This window comes from Pecten maximus, chromosome 10, assembly GCF_902652985.1.
Source record: "Pecten maximus chromosome 10, xPecMax1.1, whole genome shotgun sequence".
Lineage (NCBI taxonomy): Eukaryota > Metazoa > Mollusca > Bivalvia > Pectinida > Pectinidae > Pecten > Pecten maximus.
Genome location: NC_047024.1, coordinates 22,328,232 through 22,350,419, shown reverse-complemented (window position 1 = coordinate 22,350,419; position 22,188 = coordinate 22,328,232). Strand labels below are relative to the sequence as shown.

Here is a 22,188-nt window from a genome sequence, read left to right as displayed (position 1 = left end):
GCCTTGATATGCATACTGCATTTTGAGACCAATCAGAAAACAACATGGCTGACAGGTAGCCATCTTGGATATTGACAATTGAAGTTTGTTATCGCTATTTCTCAGAAAGTACTGAAGGGATCTTTCTCAAATTTCATATGTAGGTTCCCCTTGGTGCCTAGCATTTTGGGACCGATCGGAAAACAACATGGCCGACAGGCAGCCATCTTGGATTTTGACCATTGAAGTTTGTTATCGCTATTTCTGAGAAAGTACTAACGGGATCTTTCTCAAATTTCATATGTAGGTTCCCCTTGGTGGCTAGTTATGCATATTGCGTTTTGAGACCAATCAGAAAACAACATGGCTGACAGGCCGCCATCTTGGATTTTGACAATTTAAGTTTGTTATCACTATTTCTGAGAAAGTACTGAAGGGATCTTTCTCAAATTTCATAAGTAGGTTTTCCTTGGTCCCTTGTATTGCATTTTTGGACCAGTCTGTCCTGAAAACAACCTGGCAAACAAACAGCCATTATCCTTGAATCTCAAATTTCTTATATAGCTTGGATTCCCTTGTTTGAAAAGTACTGGAGGGATGTCTCAATTTGCACAGATTAGTAAAATGAAGGGAAAAGTAGAGAAAAGATCAATCCGACATGGAACCTATGAAGATCATTCAATGGTGGGCGCCAAGATCCCTCTGGGATCTCTTGTTAAAATTGAAGTTTGTTATCGTTATTTCTGAGAAAGTACTGAAGGGATCTTTCTCAAATTTCATATGTAGGTTCCCCTTGGTGCCTAGTTATGCATATTGCATTTTGAGACCTATCGTAAAACAACATGGCCGACAGGCAGCCATCTTAGATTTTGACAATTGAAACTTGTTATCGCTATTTCTAAGAAAGTGCTGAAGGGATCTTTCTCAAATTTTCATATGTAGGTTCCCCTGGGTGCCTAGTTATTCAGATTGCATTTTGAGACTAATCGGAAAACAACATGGCCGACAGGCAGCCATCTTGGATTTTGACAATTGAAGTTTGTTATCGCTATTTTTCAGAAAGTACTGAAGGGATCTTTCTCAAACATTTTTGTAAGTTCCCCTTGGTCTGTAGTTCTGCATATTGCATCTTGGGACCAATAGGAAAACAACATGGCCGACAGGCAACCATCTTGCATTTTGACAATTGAAGTTTGTTATCGCTATTTATCAGAAATTGCTGAAGGGATCTTTCTGAAATTTCATTTGTAGGTTGCCCTCTGTGCCTAGTTATGCATATTGGATTTTGAGACCAGTCAGAAAACAACCTGCCCGACAGGCAGCCATCTTGTATTTTGACAATTGAAGTTTGTTATCGCTATTTTACAGAAGGTACTTAAGGGATCCTTCTCAAATTTCATATGTAGGTTCCCCTTGGTCCCTGGTGTTGCATTTTGGGACCAATCCGAAAACAACAGACAGCCATTATCGCTAAATCTTAAATTTTTTATAGAGGTTCCCCTTGTCTGAAAAGTACTAGAGGGCTGTTTCTGAATTTACACAGATTAGTAAGACTTAGAGGAAGGGAAAAGTAGAGAAAAGATCAATCTGACATGGAACCTATAAAGATCATTCAATGGTGGGCGCCAAGATCCCTCTGGGATCTCTTGTCTTTGAAGGTCGCAATGGTCAAATGTGTTTAATATTTGTGTTATGGAGAAGCAAGATAGTCATGGTCATGATATTGGACCAGAATCATGCTGGTATAAATGGCTACAAAATGTGGCCTACACTCAAAATAATGGAGTAAAGCGGACCTCAACTTATCATCCACACACATATATACATAGGTATACACGTCCTTTCAAATCCAAATCTCTTTCACGGATAAGACACAAGCGGTGGTTTTAAAAGTTATTCCCATCGCCTATTTGTCATTGCGGTGTCGGTAATGAAGATGCCTATCTGCAAATCCACGACTAGTTCTAGTGGACATTGGTATCCAGCCAGTTCCTGATGTCAATTTACTTCTGTGAGGAAATATTGACCTTCCATTTCAAACAAATGTTAGTATTGTACTGGTCGTACTTTCCTTCAAAAAAAAAAAAAAAAAAATGTTTAAAACAGATAAATGGATATACTAGGTAGCCAGAAGTTCCCCTTCTTATCTATCTCTCCGCCTCCCCCGTCTTCTTATCTTTCCCTTCTTCTCTTGTGAATCCAGGTGAATTCATTTTGCGGATTCAGTATAATGGTTTGTCGATATCATATTTACTGAACGACAGCAATGGGAAATCCAGTAGTAATCTTTGCTACTTAAATGTAACTGGAAAATGTTTTGAAAATAATTGACCAACACAGTCCTTGGCCTGAATCTGTATGTGGAGGGGGCCACAATTTCACTAAATATTTGCAAAATATAATTACCAAATAAAAAATAGAATCATTTATTTAAGTTATTATGTTAATGAAAAATTTGAATTATATATTTATTTTCTTACACCATTTAAATCTCATTTAAGTATGATAATCATATTGGAGTTATCTCCCTTCAATTGAATACATTTTTAGCCCACCATCATCAGATGGTGGGCTATTCAAATCGCCCTGCGTCCGTGGTCCGTGGTCCGTCCGTCCGTCCGTAAACAATTCTTGTTATCGCTAATCCTCAGAAAGTACTGAAGGGATCTTTCTCAAATTTCATATGTAGGTTCCCCTTGGTGCCTAGTTATGCATATTGCATTTTGAGACTAATCGGAAAACAACATGGCCGACAGGCAGCCATCTTGGATTTTGACAATTGAAGTTTGTTATCGCTATTTCTGTGAAAGTAAGAAGGGATCTTTCTCAAATTTCATATGTAGGTTCCCCTTGGTGCCTAGTTATGCATATTGCGATTTGTGACCAATCAGAAAACAACATGGCCGACAGGCAGCCATCTTGGATTTTGACAATTGAAGTTTGTTATCGCTATTTCTCAGAAAGGAATGAAGGGATCTTTCTGAAATTTCATATGCAGGTTGCCCTCTGTGCCTAGTTATGCATATTGCATTTTGAGACCAATCAGAAAAAAACAACATGGCCGACAGGCAGCCATCTTGGATTTTGACAATTGAAGTTTGTTATCGCTATTTCTGTGAAAGATCTGAAGGGATCTTTCTGAAATTTCATATGCAGGTTCCCCTCGGTGCCTAGTTATGCATATTGCATTTTGAGACCAATCGGAAAACAACATGGCCGACAGGCAGCCATCTTGGATTTTGACAATTGAAGTTTGTTATCGCTATTTCTCAGAAAGTAATGATGGGATCTTTCTCAAATTTCATATGCAGGTTCCCCTCGGTGCCTAGTTATGCATATTGCATTTTGAGACTAATCAGAAAACAACATGGCCGACAGGCAGCCATCTTGGATTTTGACAATTGAAGTTTGTTATCGCTTTTTCTCAGAAACTGATGAAGGGATCTTTCTGAAATTTCATTTGCAGGTTCCCCTTGGTGCCTAGTTATGCATATTGCATTTTGAGACTAATCAGAAAACAACATGGCCGACCGGCAGCCATCTTGGGTTTTGACAATTGAAGTTTGTTATCGCTATTTCTCAGAAAGCACTGAAGGGATCCTTCTCAAATTTCATATGTAGGTTCCCCTTGGTGCCTAGTTATGCATATTGCATTTTGAGACTAATCAGAAAACAACAGGGCCAACAGGCAGCCATCTTGGATTTTGACAATTGAAGTTTGTTATCGCTATTTCTGTGAAAGTACTGAAAGGATCTTTTTCAAATTTTATATGTAGGTTCCCCTCAGTGCCTAGTTTTGCATATTGGGACCAACAATAGACATATACAGGTTCCCCTTAGCTTGTTTGAAAAGTACTAGAGGGCTGTTTCTGAATTTACACAGATTAGTAAGTCTTAGAGGAAGCTTAAGGGAAAAGTAGAGAAAAGATCAATGACTATTTTTGTTTTGTGTGTGTACTGTTAATGAATGTCTGTATTTTGTACCACTGTGTTGTTCTTAGGGAGAAGACTTATATAGGCAATGCCTGATGTCTAATCCCTTTGACAATTGTATTTTTGTCAATAAAATTGTTTGAAATGAAAAAAATGAAACCAACACTGTCCTTTCCATATAACCGTGTCCGATCGCCACATTGGGGTTTCTAAATGGTAGACACATGAGTGTACTATTTTAAGTGGACAATTTAAACGAGGCCGGTTAAGGAAAAAAGTTTGTGGCGCTCCAAATACGATCATTTTGCGCATCAAGCACAGGGACTGCAGCGCTGTTTTAGGACCCATTTTTGCCCGTTCATTCAGATTGCTCGACAAAGTTAGGGCAAAATCATATTTCACCTTTGTGTAGCACATTTCCAGACGTTTTTGTGGGTTAGACCCTAAACGAATTTAATCCAGTTCCTTGTTGTAGTCTATATTGTCGTGCATTTTATGTAATAGATGTAGAACAAAAACCAATGATGTACACTACATTAGAAATTACAAAATCATTCATCTTGGTATGCACAGGTATATGTAAACTAATAAAGAGGTATACATTATCATCATTTTTACAACAAACCCCTGTTGCTTTCAGTGAGCCCGGACAAAGATTTCGGCTTATATCAACGTCAGCACGTCTGTCAAGAGTTATGTCTGAAATGTTACATTAAAAGATGTCGAATCGCCTTGTCTCTGGCTAAAAAAAGATGGGTGCCAGTTTAGACCCTCTGGTGGTATCATCAGTTTTAATCCGATGGACTCTGTCTGAACTAGACTTAACAAGAACTACATAATTTGACCGGTTTGTAGAGAGCTCCGAATTGTAGAGTCTGATTTCGCATCGTTACATGTACAATATAATTATATTAGTTGTGTTTTATATATACATGTATATGTAAAAATGTAAACACACAAATATTGAAACTGCATTTTATTTTATTTGTATACAAACATTGTTTATTTCATAATGCAAAATACCTTACATTTTTTTTAAATGTTGAATTTAGCCCAGTTATGACAATCCTTCGTTATAACATTTTATTGTCAAAGATATTGTCAAGCAATTGTCGTAAATGCTATCTGTATATAAGTATATATATCTTTTGAGTAAAACTCGCATTCATCTTAATGATCGAATCTCTTTTTTTTTTTTTTTTTCATTCTATGGTATGAGAGATTTTTTCTCGATTTTATCGATGGGTTCGGGACCGTTGCGCTCACGCCTCTTTAGCCTTGTTCATGTCATTTTCGTTTTCCGCTGTAATATCCGACTCCTTATCTATTTCCGTTCAAGCATAAAATGATTTGACAATATCAAATGTATATTCCCGGTTCAGAATAGTTTCTCGATTTCGAATTGATATCGGTAGGCCTATAGCGGAAACATTTGTTATCGTAGTTTACCACATGGTATTCCGCAATCATGGAGCCCCGAGAGGAAATCCCGCTTGCATAAATCAGTCTGTAATTGTAGTGTGGGGCTCGTCCAAAGGACCAGATATTGAAAATGTACATGTTCTTTTTTGTAAGAAATTACTTAAGGTTAAAACATCAACAAATAATGTAACAGTTTACTGGGAACTTGGTCGTTTTCCCTTAGAATATACACGCAGATATAGAATTATTAAATATTGGTTCAAACTACTCGACACAAAAAACTGTATTTTGAATACTGCATATGATTTTTTATTAAGTAAAAACACTGGTTTATGTTTTAATTGGGTACACGGTGTAAAGGAGTTATTATGCTCTTTAGGTTTCGGCGAAATATGGTTCTGTCAATCACCAAATAACTCTGAAACTATTTTACCTTGTATACGACAAAGATTTTTTTTACCAAGCCCAAGAGTATTTGAGAGATGCATTAGAAAAGTCCTCGAAATGTGTTTTATATAAACATATTGTGGATAATTTTTCTATTCAGTTTTATTTAACTAAGTATTTACCTATGAAATTCAGAATATGTTTATCAAAACTACGCATGTCTGCGCATTCCTTAGCAATCAAAACTGGCCGCTTTAACAATATTGATCGAAATTTGAGACACTGTTTAATTTGTAAATCAACGACTGAGATAGAAGATGAATACCATTTTGTATTAATATGTAATAAGTATACCAATTTAAGAAGGCGCCTCATTAAGAAATACAATTGGCAAAGCCTTCAATGTTCAAATTAATACAGTTATTAAGTGTACAAAATATCAAAGAATTAAGTCGCTTAGGCAAATTTATATTTGAAGCAAACAAAATCCGATCTTTATATCTGTACGTAGCATTGCTGTTCTATGCCATTATCATGTATTGTTTTGTTTATAATATGTACTTATGGGCCGTATGGCCTACAGTCAATAAAGAAATTGAAATTGAAATTGAACTAGCATAATTACGTAAAGCGTAGTAATCAACAAGACAGCGTCGCTTATATTATTACGCGTGAAATGAGCTCATGTGTTTGGCTGACCGTGTCTACATTATCAAGTGATAATTTTTCCTGATTTGGACGGTATAATCAACCACCAGGAGCCTACAAAGCTAATAATAAAAATATTCTTCTTCAATTTTCTTATCATTTCAAAATCATTTATTAGTATGAACATGGTACGATAAATGGATTGCTCTTGTGTATTATAGCACACTAATTGAGGTGGTCGGGTGGCACAGTGGTAACACACTTGCCTTTTGACCAAGGCGGTCGAACGTGAAAAGGTACGGGGTCACCTGCCTGACCACGTGGGTTTCCCCGGATATTACAGGCTCCTCCCACAGTAAGACCTTCGTGCGCTTAAATCCGGAACATCAAACGCGATATAACTTGTTTGGCAATCGTTGTAAAATAAATGAAGTTTACAATAATTAGCAGTTTTAGGCATAATCCACTTTTTCTACTGAGGGCTATCTTTTTTCAATCAGTTTTATTTTTTATAATTTCGGAATGCATGCCATTATGAAGAATGCGTCAACATTATGAAGAAAGATTCCATAAATAATTAAAAATTGTTACTCCCCACATTTTTTTTAACCCCTCCCTCCCCCATCATTAACTCGAAATGGTTTCCGACCTGACCTCTTACCTCAAAGTATACAACTAATTAGCACCCATTCAATGTATTGCATTATATAGTCGAATGAGAAACAAAGGGAGAGAACCAATAAAAGTATTAATGAAAATGATAAGCAGTTATCTCCCCTACCGGAAGCCGTCGTCTGCTATTTGTTTTAGAGTGCAGAACTTAAAAGATAGAGATCTCTTTTACGCTGTAAATCATAGATAATATTGATTACCGTTAATATTTCTGAAATTATTAGAAGCGTAAGTATAGACTTATTAATATTATTTTTAAACTGAAAGAGAATTTAATCATTAAACATGTTTATAATGAGAGGTTTGTTACTGTAAATATAATTTCTTGTGATTCGACTTTTCAACTTAATCTTACAGAAGACAGAAGACACGATGGCGAGTTGTATGAAAACATCACTTCTTGTCTTGAACGTGATATGTTTGGTGAGTAATTTATTGCTTTATTATTATAAGATCAATGTATAATGCATAATCTATAAGGTCCATGGGAGTTGGACTCTATGTCCGATCTTGAAAATGTCTTTCAAGTTAGGATAAAAAATAAATCTGAATGTTATCACATTTGTAGTATAACAAGAAATTTCTATATTCAAACATTATTTCAATTATGTTTCAGCTTTTCAAAATTAGTCAATTGAATTGTAATTCTGATAAAATGTATTGAAGTGATTCCATCATTTTTACGGCATTCGTTGCATGATTAGTCTACCATTCAGCTAACGTTATAAAATTAAAGCACGGTATCGGGTCACTTAACAATAAGATAAAGAAAAAATGTTCTCCAATAAACTGCAGTAGATTTTCTAGATAATAAATATGTTGATATTATGAATCAGTTGGCAGGGCTCGCAGTTTTGGGATTAGGCTTTTGGGTGATGTTGGAGGGGTCAAAGTACATTGTTCTTTTGGAAGCCAGCCTTTTGTCCAAAGCCTCCTACATATTGATTGCTGTCGGGGGATTTGTCGCCTTAATATCGCTGGTTGGTTGCTGGGGTACCCTAACCGAGAACAAATGTCTTCTTGGAACCGTAAGTAATTTGTCTCCAATAATGTGCTTCACTAAGGCCAAGAACTAAACAATATTGCTCGTCTGTCTTTTAAGTTTTATGGTGTTTACTTCTGTTGTACCAAGTTCTACCAACTATTTTGATTTTACTTGTGCGTTTCGTCAAATTGGACAAATTATCTCACTATTTTGACATTCAACACCACTGAACATGTAGAAAAAAATGAATAAATATTTCCAGCACTTGTGTGGCTAGCATAAGAAAAGGAATCGAGTGTTTAAAACTCTGAATAAAGAACTAATAAAATACATCAAGCCTACTGTAAACCAATATAGTATGTAAAATACCAAAGGGAGGTAATTCCTACATGAGTTGCATGAAAAAAACAGGCGTGTCCGTTGTTATTTTGTCTCTAAAAGCTGTAATTTTTTTTCATTTAAAAAAAAAATGTAATTAATTAAATTTCTATTACATACATAGTTTTACACTCAATACCACTTTACATTCAATTACACATTACATTCAACTTCATGAAAAAATATTAATACATTGCAATGTTTGAATGATTATCATTACATTTTAATTACCCATACCTGGTACTGAACTATCGGTAGTACTCAGCTAAAGATGAAGTCTTCAGGTACCTTGCGGTATAGTTAAATTGTTATGTGTAGTTATATAAAGTAAATTGTTATGAATACATGTTCATATATTCTTTGTTTAATGCATCATAGAACAGTTAACTCTGTATGCCTAACACTAGTTGCATGATTTAATATCTTGGGTTTCAGTATTTTACCTGCCTGCTGCTGATAACTCTGCTACAAGCTGCGGCCGCTGTGTTGGGTTTCATGTTCTTTGATAATGTAAGTAGAGTCTTAACTAAATACTCAGAAATTAAATATAACCCTTGACTTGTGTTTTATATAATGACTCATATCTTTGACTAGAAGACTCGAAAACGAGTTGTCTCCCGTCTCTTGACGTTCTGAAAATTTTTAGCCGTCATGCTCACAAGGCCATGATATATCTGTAAAATCTATATGTATCATACATATAATGCATATACCGTGGGCTGGGAATTTCTGACAAGAAAAAGATATCCATTTGTAAATATATATTGATAAATTTGAAAATACTTATCAGGCAAGCTAGTATACAATTAATTCATTTTTAATTTCATTTTAAGCAAAACAATATAATATGATTCCATACAGGTGGAGAGCTATCCAGACAAGTATGTCGGAGATGCTATTCTGAAGACGTACAGCCTTGCCGGAGAAAACCTTGTTACGAAAGCAATAGATACCATACAAAATGAGGTATTTTTTCTCTCAGAATTATATTTTTAGATAGCATGAAGTCTTCCACATGGCACAGGGTTATCTTGTTGGTATGTCGGATGGAACATTACAAAATTTTCCTATTAAAATTGTATTGATCTTTTTTTTTAAATGATTACTTTTTGTTTGATAATTATCATTCGCTTAAGATATATGCAGTTTGTAACAATTTTGGTCAGATACTTTTCAAAGTCAAATTGTCAACGTTCAAATCGTTCCAATCTTCTCCAATCATCTATATTGCCTAGAGCCAAGGGAAGATATTAAATAGACAGAGAGTAAAATGTTGCCGTATTGATGTTAAAAGCTCATTTTAATTGCTTGTAGGGTCAGAGGTCAAAAGCCCATATAATGGGTTAACATATCGGATGTTTGATAGACATTTCGTATATTTACGCATTATGCTGAATGCTTCAGTTTCAGATAATTATTGTAATGGATATCATGGTAATATAGTCGCGATTTTCTATCGAAGTAAATGATCCTGATGAATGGTATAGACATAGTGGATCTAAAATTAATTAAGCTGAATCATACAGCTGTTTTATTCTTCTAGGATAGTACCTTAGTGAATCTAAGGGCCTAAAGTGTTAACATCTAGGAGGCGACCGGGTAAACTAAAATATGTCGAAGGAAATGTAAAGAATCTAAATGAGGAGGCGAATTAGCGTATTAATGCTATAATAATTTCATAATATTAATAATTTCATAATTTTCAACATTGGATTTCAAAAGAACTGTAAGTAAATAACTCCGTATATCAAAAATAAAATACAAAATTGTAACATGAAAATGGTTTAATTAATCAGTTAGATATGATATTTGAATTTTTACCTGTTTTTTGTACATCTTTTAGTTTAATTGCTGTGGATACAACAGCCCTTTTGACTGGGGACATTCTGAAACCTTCAACAATACCATAGTGGCTGTTCCTGTATCCTGCTGCAAAAACAAGAATGATGCCATGTGTAACCAGAATGTGCCTTCAACTAAGATCCACATGAAGGTAAGCAATATTTTAATATTTCTGAGGACAATTAAGTTATTAAATAAGTGAGTGAGTGAAAGATCACTCAATTCACTTGGTAAAATTCTCAGAAGAGGAAAGCCTGGTTTGTCACACAACGAGTCCATGACGTCAAAAAAGTGGTAACATGACCTTATTTTGTCGTATATCAGGAGTATGTTACAAAACAAAAGCTCTTAAATGTTCCAAAGTTTTATTTAAAGTTCATAATCGTTCAGTTCATGATTATATTGTGGTTCAATATTCTCTCTCAGTACAGAGGTGTCCGTACCTATTCTCTCCCAGGGCCGCTCTCTCTGTGTACAGAGTTGTCCGTAACCATTCTCTCCCAGGGCCGCTCTCTCTCAGTACAGAGGTGTCCGTACCCATTCTCTCCCAGGGCCGCTCTCTCTCAGTACAGAGGTGTCCGTACCCATTCTCTCCCAGGGCCGCTCTCTCTCAGTACAGAGGTGTCCGTACCAATTCTCTCCCAGGGCCGCTCGCTCTCAGTACAGAGGTGTCCGTGCCTATTCTCTCCCAGGGCCGCTCTCTCTCAGTACAGAGGTGTCCGTACCCATTCTCTCCTGGGGCCGCTCTCTCCCAGTACAGGGGTGTCCGTACCCATTCTTTCCCAGTGCCACTCTCTCTCTCTCAGTACAGAGGTGTTCGTATCATTCTCTCCCAGGGCCGCTCTCTCAGTACAGAGGTATCCGTACCCATTCTCTTCCAGGGCCGCTCTCTCTCAGTACAGAGGTGTCCGTACCCTTTCTCTCCCAGGGCCGCTCGCTCTCAGTACAGAGGTGTCCGTAACCATTCTCTCCCAGGGCCGCTCTCTCTCAGTACAGATGTGTCCGTACCCATTCCCTCCCAGGGCCGCTCGCTCTCAGTACAGAGGTGTCAGTACCCATTCTCTCCCAGGGCCGCTTTCTCTCTCTCTCTCTCTCTCTCTCTCTCTCTCTCTCTCTCTCTCTCTCTCTCTCTCTCTCTCTCTCTCTCTCTCTCAGTACAGAGTGTCCGTACCCATTCTCTTCCAGGGCCGCTCTCTCTCAGTACAGATGTGCCCGTACCCATTCTCTCCCAGGGCCGCTCTCTCTCAATACAGAGGTGTCCGTGCCCATTCTCTCCCAGGACCGCTCTCTCTCAGTACAGCGGTGTCCGTAACCATTCTCTCCCAGGGGCGCTTTCTCAGTACAGAGGTGTCCGTACCCATTCTCTCCAAGGACCACTCTCTCTCAGTACAGAGGTGTCCGTACCCATTCTCTCCCAGGGCCGCTCTCTCTCAATACAGAGGTGTCCGTGCCCATTCTCTCCCAGGACCGCTCGCTCTCAGTACAGAGTTGTCCGTACCCATTCTCTCCCAGGACCACTCTCTCTCAGTACAGAGTTGTCCGTACTCATTCTCTCCCAGGACCACTCTCTCTCAATACAGAGGTGTCCGTGCCCATTCTCTCCCAGGACCACTCTCTCTCAGTACAGAGGTGTCCGTACCCATTCTCTCCCAGGACCACTCTCTCTCAATACAGTGGTGTCCGTGCCCATTCTCTCCCAGGACCACTCTCTCTCAGTACAGAGGTGTCCGTACCCATTCTCTCCCAGGGCCGCTCGCTCTCAGTACAGAGGTGTCCGTACCTATTCTCTCCCAGGGCCGCTCTCTCTCAGTACAGAGGTGTCCGTACCCATTCTCTCCCAGGGCCGCTCTCTCTCAATACAGAGGTGTCCGTGCCCATTCTCTCCCAGGACCGCTCGCTCTCAGTACAGAGGTGTCCGTACCCATTCTCTCCCAGGACCACTCTCTCTCAGTACAGAGTTGTCCGTACTCATTCTCTCCCAGGACCGCTCGCTCTCAGTACAGAGGTGTCCGTACCTATTCTCTCCCAGGGCCGCTCTCTCTCAGTACAGAGGTGTCCGTACCCATTCTCTCCCAGGGCCGCTCTCTCTCTCTCAGTACAGAGGTGTCCGTACCCATTCTCTCCCAGGGCCGCTCTCTCTCAGTACAGAGGTGTCCGTACCCATTCTCTCCCAGGGCCGCTCTCTCTCTCAGTACAGAGGTGTCCGTACCCATTCTCTCCCAGGGCCGCTCTCTCTCAGTACAGAGGTGTCCGTACCCATTCTCTCCCAGGACCACTCTCTCTCAGTACAGAGTTGTCCGTACTCATTCTCTCCCAGGACCGCTCGCTCTCAGTACAGAGGTGTCCGTACCTATTCTCTCCCAGGGCCGCTCTCTCTCAGTACAGAGGTGTCCGTACCCATTCTCTCCCAGGGCCGCGCTCTCTCTCTCAGTACAGAGGTGTCCGTTCCCATTCTCTTCCAAGGCCGCTCTCTCTCAGTACAGATGTGTCCGTACCCATTCTCTCCCAGGGCCACTCGCTCTCAGTACAGAGGTGTCCGTACCTATTCTCTCCCAGGGCCGCTCTCTCTCAGTACAGAGGTGTCCGTACCCATTCTCTCCCAGGGCCGCGCTCTCTCTCTCAGTACAGAGGTGTCCGTTCCCATTCTCTTCCAGGGCCGCTCTCTCTCAGTACAGATGTGTCCGTACCCATTCTCTCCCAGGGCCACTCGCTCTCAGTACAGAGGTGTCCGTACCTATTCTCTCCCAGGGCCGCTCTCTCTCAGTACAGAGGTGTCCGTACCCATTCTCTCCCAGGGCCGCGCTCTCTCTCTCAGTACAGAGGTGTCCGTTCCCATTCTCTTCCAGGGCCGCTCTCTCTCAGTACAGATGTGTCCGTACCCATTCTCTCCCAGGGCCGCCCTCTCTCTCAGTACAGAGGTGTCCGTACCCATTCTCTCCCAGGACCACTCTCTCTCAGTACAGAGGTGTCCGTACCCATTCTCTCCCAGGACCACTCTCTCTCAGTACAGAGGTGTCCGTACCCATTCTCTCCCAGGACCACTCTCTCTCAGTACAGAGTTGTCCGTACCCATTCTCTCCCAGGACCACTCTCTCTCAGTACAGAGTTGTCCGTACCCATTCTCTCCCAGGGCCGCTCGCTCTCAGTACAGAGGTGTCCGTACCTATTCTCTCCCAGGGCCGCTCTCTCTCAGTACAGAGTTGTCCGTACCTATTCTCTCCCAGGGCCGCTTTCTCAGTACAGAGGTGTCCGTACCCATTCTCTCCCAGGACCACTCTCTCTCAGTACAGAGTTGTCCGTACCTATTCTCTCCCAGGGCCGCTCTCTCTCAGTACAGAGTTGTCCGTAACCATTCTCTCCCAGGGCCGCTTTCTCAGTACAGAGGTGTCCGTACCCATTCTCTCCCAGGGCCGCTTGCTCTCAGTACAGAGGTGTCCGTACCTATTCTCTCCCAGGGCCGCTCTTTCTCAGTACAGAGTTGTCCGTAACCATTCTCTCCCAGGGCCGCTTTCTCAGTACAGAGGTGTCCGTACCCATTCTCTCCCAGGACCACTCTCTCTCAGTACAGAGTTGTCCGTACCCATTCTCTCCCAGGACCACTCTCTCTCAGTACAGAGTTGTCCGTACCCATTCTCTCCCAGGGCCGCTCGCTCTCAGTACAGAGGTGTCCGTACCTATTCTCTCCCAGGGCCGCTCTCTCTCAGTACAGAGTTGTCCGTAACCATTCTCTCCCAGGGCCGCTTTCTCAGTACAGAGGTGTCCGTACCCATTCTCTCCCAGGGCCGCTCGCTCTCAGTACAGAGGTGTCCGTACCTATTCTCTCCCAGGGCCGCTCTCTCTCAGTACAGAGTTGTCCGTAACCATTCTCTCCCAGGGCCGCTCTCTCTCAGTACAGAGGTGTCCGTACCCATTCTCTCCAAGGGCCGCCCTCTCTCAGTACAGAGGTGTCCGTACCCATTCTCTCCCAGGGCCGCTCGCTCTCTCTACCCCTCTCATTCTCGCTTATAGTCCTCCCCTATTACTCTCAAATGTTCCCTGGGTTCCAATACCCCAGCCTTATTTGGGACCCTGTCCGAAGTATTGATGTTGTGATTAAACTAGCTGACCAAGGCATGGTTATACTATTAATTACCAAACATTCCCCCTTAACCTAATGTCAACATTTCACGTGTGCCTGTACTATGTACTGACCATCAGAGTCATTACATTTCTCATTACTAATACTTAGATTTCTACTACACGGATGTTATGTACCTAAGTCAATGCATATACAGTGTCAATGTTTCTCTCAGTTAATATATACAATATTTTAAAGCCATTTTGTAACAAGTACTTATTGTAATATCTGTATAAAGCAATGGAAGGTTATACTATCTGCTTTACACGATTTATGTACGAGAGGATGATTGATATGTTGTGGGCCTCGTATTGAAGGAGATGCTCAAAGATGTTCATTTTAAGTCCTACTACTTACTGACTACATGTATATAGGGCCGTGTACCCAAGGACTGGTCTCATTTGGTTAGTTTATATCGACGAGGTATCACTCTAAAGTAAACAAGACAAGCGGATTTTGCAAAATGGACAAAATAGGTGAAAGAGCAGTGATCCAATCTTTGCATAAAAAAGGTTTAACACCTAAGGATATCCATAATGATATAGTAGCAACATTAGGGAAAGATGCCCATTCATATGCTACAGTGAAAAGGTGGGTGGCGGAATTTAAAGCGCGGTCGATAGAGCCTTGAGGTAGGCCCCGTCCTGGAAGGCCTGTCAATGTTGCAACCCCAGAAATGGTCAATAAAGCTCATGATATTGTTATGACTGACAGACGAGTCACAGAATGATATATAGCCAGTAGAGTTGGCATTTCAAAGGAAAGAGTACATTCCATTCTGACCCAGGATCTTACAATGAGAAAGCTTCGGCCCGATAGGTACCAAGGCCTCTGATAGTTGATCAGAAGCACATCATTCGCACATATCGCGTGCTAATCTTAACCTTTTTGGGGAAGATCCTGCAAACTTTCTTCAGAGATTTATCACCATAGATGAAACATGGGTCCACCATTTTACCCAAGAGGCCAAACAACAATCGAAACAATGGAAGCACCCTGACTCTCCTCCGCTAAAGAAGGCAAAGACTGCTCCATCAGCTGGGAAGGATATGGCCTCGGGTTTTTGGGATGCAGGTGGTATTCTGCTCAATCAATGGCACATACTATGCTTCACTTCTGAGGCAGTTACGGGAAAATATTAAACTTAAGCGCCGTGGAAAGCTCACTAAAGGTGTGTTATTTCATCAGGACAATGCTCCTATTCACAAGTCTGCCATTGCCATGGCTGCCATTCACGATTGTGGCTTTAAATTGATTGAACATCCGCCTTATTCACCAGATCTCGCTCCATCAGACTTTCATCTATTTCAAAAACTGTAAACAGCTATTTCAGGCACTCACTTTTCACTTCGATGATGACGTCATACATGCAATGGATGACTTTCTGAACAGCCAAGAAAAGGAGTTCTATGAAAGTGGCATTGAGGCCCTTAAACACCACTGGAAAAAGTGTATAGATACTGAAGAGGGGATAATGTTGAAAAATAATACAATATGTCCGGCAAAATCCAAATCCTTCAATATGAGGCTCACAACAAATCAATCAGCCCTCGTATTTTGGTCTTGTACATAGCCCCTACCCCATACCCCCTTCCCCCTAAACTAGCTGATGTAGTTATGGATAAATCACGTGAGGTGTACAGAAGTTTGGACTGCAAGCTGCCACAAATAATGATTTTTGATCAGTTGATTTTTTTCAGGGAGGTTCATCACTGGAAGCTTTGCCTTCCTGTAGGAGGCACCCATTTATGTATATATATTCTAAAATTGATTATATAATAAATATTAATTGCTTATATAGACGATGCTCTCTGTATCCTTCCAGGGATGTAAGACAATGTTTGTGTCCTGGCTGGAAGCCAATGTAAAGGTGATAGCGGCCGTGGCAATCTCTGTAGTGTTTATACAGGTAGGTCGTGTACAGTCCGAGTTGTTACGGCTTAGAGATGGCATTATAACCTAGCTATTTTAGTTCAAATGCATTATGTAGTGTTAAGATTGGAAATTCAATACATGTGAAAATGTAAAAGATATATTAATACATGTAAATTTCAAAGGAAAAAGTAAATGCTGCTTTTCTCTTAAAAAAGCAAAATACACTAAGTAAATTGAAATGTCCGGATTCATGATTCAGAATGAACTTTTGCCCAATCACGTGGTATGGCAACAGTCCACTATCGAAATGCTACGACCTATCCTTGACGCGCGATTGCATCATTTACAAATCCGACAGCTACCATGACGGTTATGTGACATGGCGTTGTGTTTCCAAGCTCAGGGGCTTGTCTAGATATTCCATGTCGACCCCATACCGCCCAATACCTCCTCCCCATCCAAAGGCAATTAAACAATCTAGACAAGTTTCTAGGGTAAACAAAATGTCGCCTATATTACCATATCACCTTTTTTTCCAATAGTTCAATAGGGTATCCGTTTTTTTTAAGTGTCGAAAGATTTTTTTGTCCTACTGGTAGGAAAATATGGAAGAAGTGGCTCAGCTTAATCATTTGAAATAGGAAGATATCTGTAATATCCCGTTTACTATTACTAAATATTAAGCTACATTGTATAAACCATCCAATTGTTCCCCTTTCGTTACTTCTACAAATTGACGGAAAAAGTTTTTCGTAATTCTATCATTCGGTGGATGAAGACAAAAAGAGTTTCTTTAGGAAAAAAGAAGGGTTCCAGACTACACGACGGCATCATTTTACCTTCACGAATGTATAAACGAAGTCTACAGCAAAATAGTAATGTCTATATCACAATACAGAATGCTGATTCACATGGAACTGCCAATGATGTCGTCTCGTCGATGTGATGTTAAATGATGATGGAAGTCGGGGTAATATAAACCTTTTCATGCATACTACAAAGATCCTGCTCAACCTATCAAAACACCGGTAGCTGGCGTGAGAATCCTTTCAATTAAATATATTATGTTGCTAACCGTGGCGGACGATATCGCACTCGTTTGTATTAGTCCACCAGCGCTTCAGTGTATACTGAACGTCACAGAAGAATATGCTAAAACTTGGAATTTTTCGTCGTTAATTTGTCGAAGTGCTCTATTAATTCGTTCAAAAATTATGTCACTAACGTTCAACGGACATTGAACGGGGATGACATCAAAACGGGAATCCCGGAGGTTCATCTGGGAAGTTACGTATCATATGACCCGAAGTGTTCAAATGCCGTTGAAAAGGCATGTACAAAAGGGAAACATATATTACATGCTGTTACTGTATGGGATCAGACTATCCACATACTAAGTCACTAACATCTGTAAACAGGTATGATAAAGTAATGCTACCAGCCTTGTTAATTGGGTCAGAAATGTGGAACAACCTGACAGCGAAAGGCAAACTAAAATAGACGACTCTTCATTGTGAGGGAATCTTAATTACAGGTCGGATATGTGTGAAACGATTCGAGGTATTACAGAATCAAAAGTGAATTTAAAAAGAGGAAACTAATTATTCTACATTGTCTTTTTAGTAGTCCGTAAGAATATACCACAAAAGATAATTCCATTCTTTGATTTTTGCAAATCTTACAAAATGGTAAAAGTAGAAATAACAGAGCGGATTCTTGCCAGATGTTATCGTTATTCTTCAAAAGTAAAGTTTGAAATGCACATATCCCAATATGTTAAAGATAGAAACTGCCCAGTACGACGTGAATGGAATACATAGTGAAAACAGCGATAGACATAATAGAAAATTCACAACAAAAGGCCAGAATGAACAGTGATCGTGATTTTAATCGTGATAAAAATGTCAATATGTCATATAGTGAGCCGTACAATTGATCAAAATTAGAAAATACGAACGAGAGAGAAATATTACATGTTTGTAAAATAACAACTTGCCCAACAGAACATAATAGTAAAATGTGTAGCAAGTGCGGAAAACCCTTCCATGACGTCATTAGGTAGTTCGCCATTGACTGTAATATGACGTTCATTCTAAGGGACACCTTCATGGATAAAGCCATAAACTGTATACTATGGGTTCCAACCGTACGTTGTAGGTTGGTACAGTGTACTAACACTGCAGTTTCATCTACATTTGCAAACGCTCCTTTGAATAGGCGCTATTACTGAAGCAATTCTATGCCAACAAGTGAATGCCTGATAACAGCGTATGTAGCGACCCCTGTATATTGCGACATCCTATGTATTCAGAACCCTTAATATTCTGACATACTGAGTAATTTGACTCCTAAAAAGTATTTCTAAACGCTGTCTAATTTGACCTCTTAGAATTCTGACACATGTCTAATCTGACCCCAGAGTATTCAGATATCCTATATAATGTGAACCCTTAGTATTTTGATATACTGAGTAATTTGACCCCTCTATGTATTTCTAAACACTGTCTAATTTGACCTCTGAGAATTCTGACACATGTCTAATCTGACCCCAGAGTATTCAGATATCCTATATAATGTGAACTCTTAGTATTTTGATATACTGAGTAATTTGACCCCTCTATGTATTTCTAAACGCTGTCTAAGCTGACCTCTGAGAATTCTGACACTGTGTCTAATCTGACCCCTGAATATTCGGACATCCTATATAACATGAACCCTTAGTATTCTGGCATACTGAGAATTTTGACCCCTAAGTATGTTTAAACGCTGTCTAATTTGACCTCTGAGAATTCTGACACCGTGTCTAATCTGACTCCGAATATTCCAACAGCCTGCATAACTGGACACACAGCTGTATTTATAGGAACTACTGATAACATTAGGCGATATGCGGGTAGCTTGATACGATTCGATAGCTGGCTGGTGGTAAACGTTCGGTCTGAATGATAAATCGGGGCACTTCAACGCATTTTGAGTAAAACAATAACATTGACAAAAGTAACAAAATAAGTAATAATAATTACTTTTCCTGTGGTAAAAATAATATGTAATATTTTCACGGATCAGCTATTTTATACCCCATTTAGTTAATATTACATCCATTTCTACTGATTTTCTTTTCAGTTGATTGCAATGGTATTTTCACTGTGTCTCTGTAAGCAAGCCGGAGAGAATATCCATGTGTAGAGCTCTATACACACGCTGTTGGATCTGGGTCAATATTTTGATCTATGTATATCAATTTTAATTGATTCAACTTTTTCCAACCTAAATATGATTTTAAGCTTTGTTAAAATACATATTTTCTCTGTATATGTACAGACTTGATAAAGATATGGTAACAGTGTATATACATGTAGGTATGTTATTACATTTTATGCATGTTCTAATTGTACAGACTTGATCAATGCATTTCAATCTTGGCTGGTAAATTGTTCAGAACAATTGTTAATATTCGTGAATGCATGACAAAGACATGTAATTCAGAAGTGAACAGCTTTGGTATTGTTTATTTGTAAAGAATTGGCAGATTTAAGTATCGTTTTTTAAATTGTATAATCAGTATGTCATTTGATAACGTTTAAATTGTTCGTGACAGTTTTCTCTCATCCATGAGTAGGACACTTCTTGTGGATGGATGCAGTTTGATTTCTTTGCGAATTTGAGATGTGAATTATAGACAAAACATCAGTTGTGTAAATGAATGCTAATATCATCAGTGCACGTCTCCTTTGTTGTAGATATGTTGTTCAATCACGGATTCAGCTTACTAGAAATTATGTCAATACATTGATTCACTGTCATTTACTGTTGAAATAATATTTTTTCTTATTCAAATTAGACAGAAAATAAAAAGGATCACAATATTGTATTTGCATAATTTCCTGCAGATCATAGTATTGCGAGACTTTTCTGCTGTATATAGACAATGTTGGTATACTCTGATATTATTGCCAATGATTGAATTGTGCAGTGTGTAAAAATACAATGTTTGAGTTATTTTAGATTGTTGAATATTAATAAAATGTTTGTTGATTCATAAAAGTATTTTATATACTTATTTCCTTGTTCGATATGAAGCTCGACGTATTTCATGCTCGTAAATATGTTTGACAGGTTCGTTGCCATTGCCCTGGTTCGCATTTTGAGAACAAGGCATTAAATGGATTTGATTTAATTGTCGAATTTCGTCGATGAACCAAAAGACACTATCTTTTGAAATATGTAGTATTATCGTCTTTTTTTTTCAATGACCTATGCGTAGATACGTTGATTTTGTAAATATTCCTGTTAATGTGTTTTTCTATGCTTTTAAAGTCACAACTCATTAGTATAAATGTAATACTGACGATAAAGCCAACAGTTGCTAGGATAGGGTATCATTACGTTTGGTTAAAATCTTGATAACGGGTTTACAACGATTCCATAACATCAAATACCGACAAAACGATCGTCGATGGTTCCAGTCTGAACTAAAATCTACGAAAAAACACCTTTCTTAAATAATTCTTGATAGATAAAAACAATCATTTTCCTTTTTTTTTTTAGTTTAGTCGGAAATTATTATTTCTGACGTGTAATTAATTTAATAACGCTTTGTATTTGCTCGACCTATAATGCTTGATTTGACGGAAATCTTATAAGTTGCTGAGGCTAAAAGGAACGTTGTTGTACAACAAAGATGCACAAAACTAAATATAGTGTTCTTATCTAATAATACACCCTAATGATTACTAAAACAAACCCCACAAAAATTAAGATATGCATTTCTTTTGTACTTAAAAGCACATTTTAGCAAAAAGGCTGGTAGATCATTGATACAGGTATATGTATGTGGATAAGTAAATACAGACATACCTGTCTTGTGCACGTTTGCTGTGCAGTAGTTACCTACAGGGGACCCGAAGTTTGGGGGTCAATGACTTTACATGCCTGTAGATACACACTGTTGCTGGGAGGAGAGGAAAGCCTGGTTCTTTAGTATGTAAATATCACGTCAAATATGCTTTGGAATCAGCCAAACAGGGCGGAAATAGTATGGCAATGCCAAAAAAGACGAGAACTGATGTAATCTATATGCTTTCCAAAAAGACAGACTCACGATTGTAAAGGTTAATTTGGCATGTGATTTTGCATATACATCATGTATCTTTGAAGCCTAAGTTTATTTAACAAATCGGGATAGACTTATCTCTACGAAATTTCATGCTTATCAATGGAGTTTATATACTTATTTGTTTTTATATTGTACACTCATGCTATAGTTCTTTTACATGTAGAATTATACATTGATAAGAAAACGAGTTAATGTCCATCCTCAATATATGCTGTCATAATGCAACTTATGAAATATTTGTTATAATCTATCTGTTACAGCGAAGGTAATTACACGCCGTAATTTTGTCTCACGTGATTCAGTATACTAGCATATATACATGTGCAAGTACCTTTTACACCAAATTACCTCATCAAAGTAAAAATGAATTAACTTATTGCAAGAAATGGCAAGAAATGGCAGAGCCACAACAATAAGGATTACACAAAATTCTTAATTTGCGGTATACATAATTTCGAATATGATTTCGGTATTTATTCTTACCGCAATAATAAAGTTTTATCAATTGAATTTTTCATCAAGACTAGTATAAAACAAAATAGTATTGTTTATAGTCCGGGATTCGTAAGATATTTCTCTTAATGAATGATTTACATATTAACTAACAAAATCAGTGTTATCTATTGATGCTCGACCATATCATATTTATTTACCTAGAGAAGAATAGCTCTAGTTACTGAAGGGTTTAAAAGCAAGTAACCTATAACAAGAAATGTTAAAATCAAAAAAATAAAGACCATGACAATTTTCATTTCCCACTTTACGATATACAATACCATGAACTTTTGCTTTGCAGACGCAAGTTTTATTTCAAAATCTTTATTTTTACCACTA

The 22,188-nt window shown here is 38.9% G+C and overlaps 1 protein-coding gene across 1 annotated transcript; it reads left to right on the top strand.

Annotated features, from left to right (window-relative positions):
- The first annotated feature begins 7,153 nt into the window (after window positions 1-7,153).
- LOC117336232 (CD151 antigen-like) lies at window positions 7,154-20,357 on the top strand. Its single transcript, XM_033896700.1, has 8 exons — window positions 7,154-7,269; window positions 7,399-7,464; window positions 7,878-8,069; window positions 8,840-8,914; window positions 9,266-9,370; window positions 10,248-10,397; window positions 16,189-16,272; window positions 19,362-20,357. Exons 2-8 carry the CDS (start codon window positions 7,414-7,416, stop codon window positions 19,422-19,424), a joined length of 720 nt encoding a protein of 239 aa, XP_033752591.1. The 5' UTR covers window positions 7,154-7,269; window positions 7,399-7,413; the 3' UTR covers window positions 19,425-20,357.
- Window positions 20,358-22,188: the final 1,831 nt, after the last annotated feature.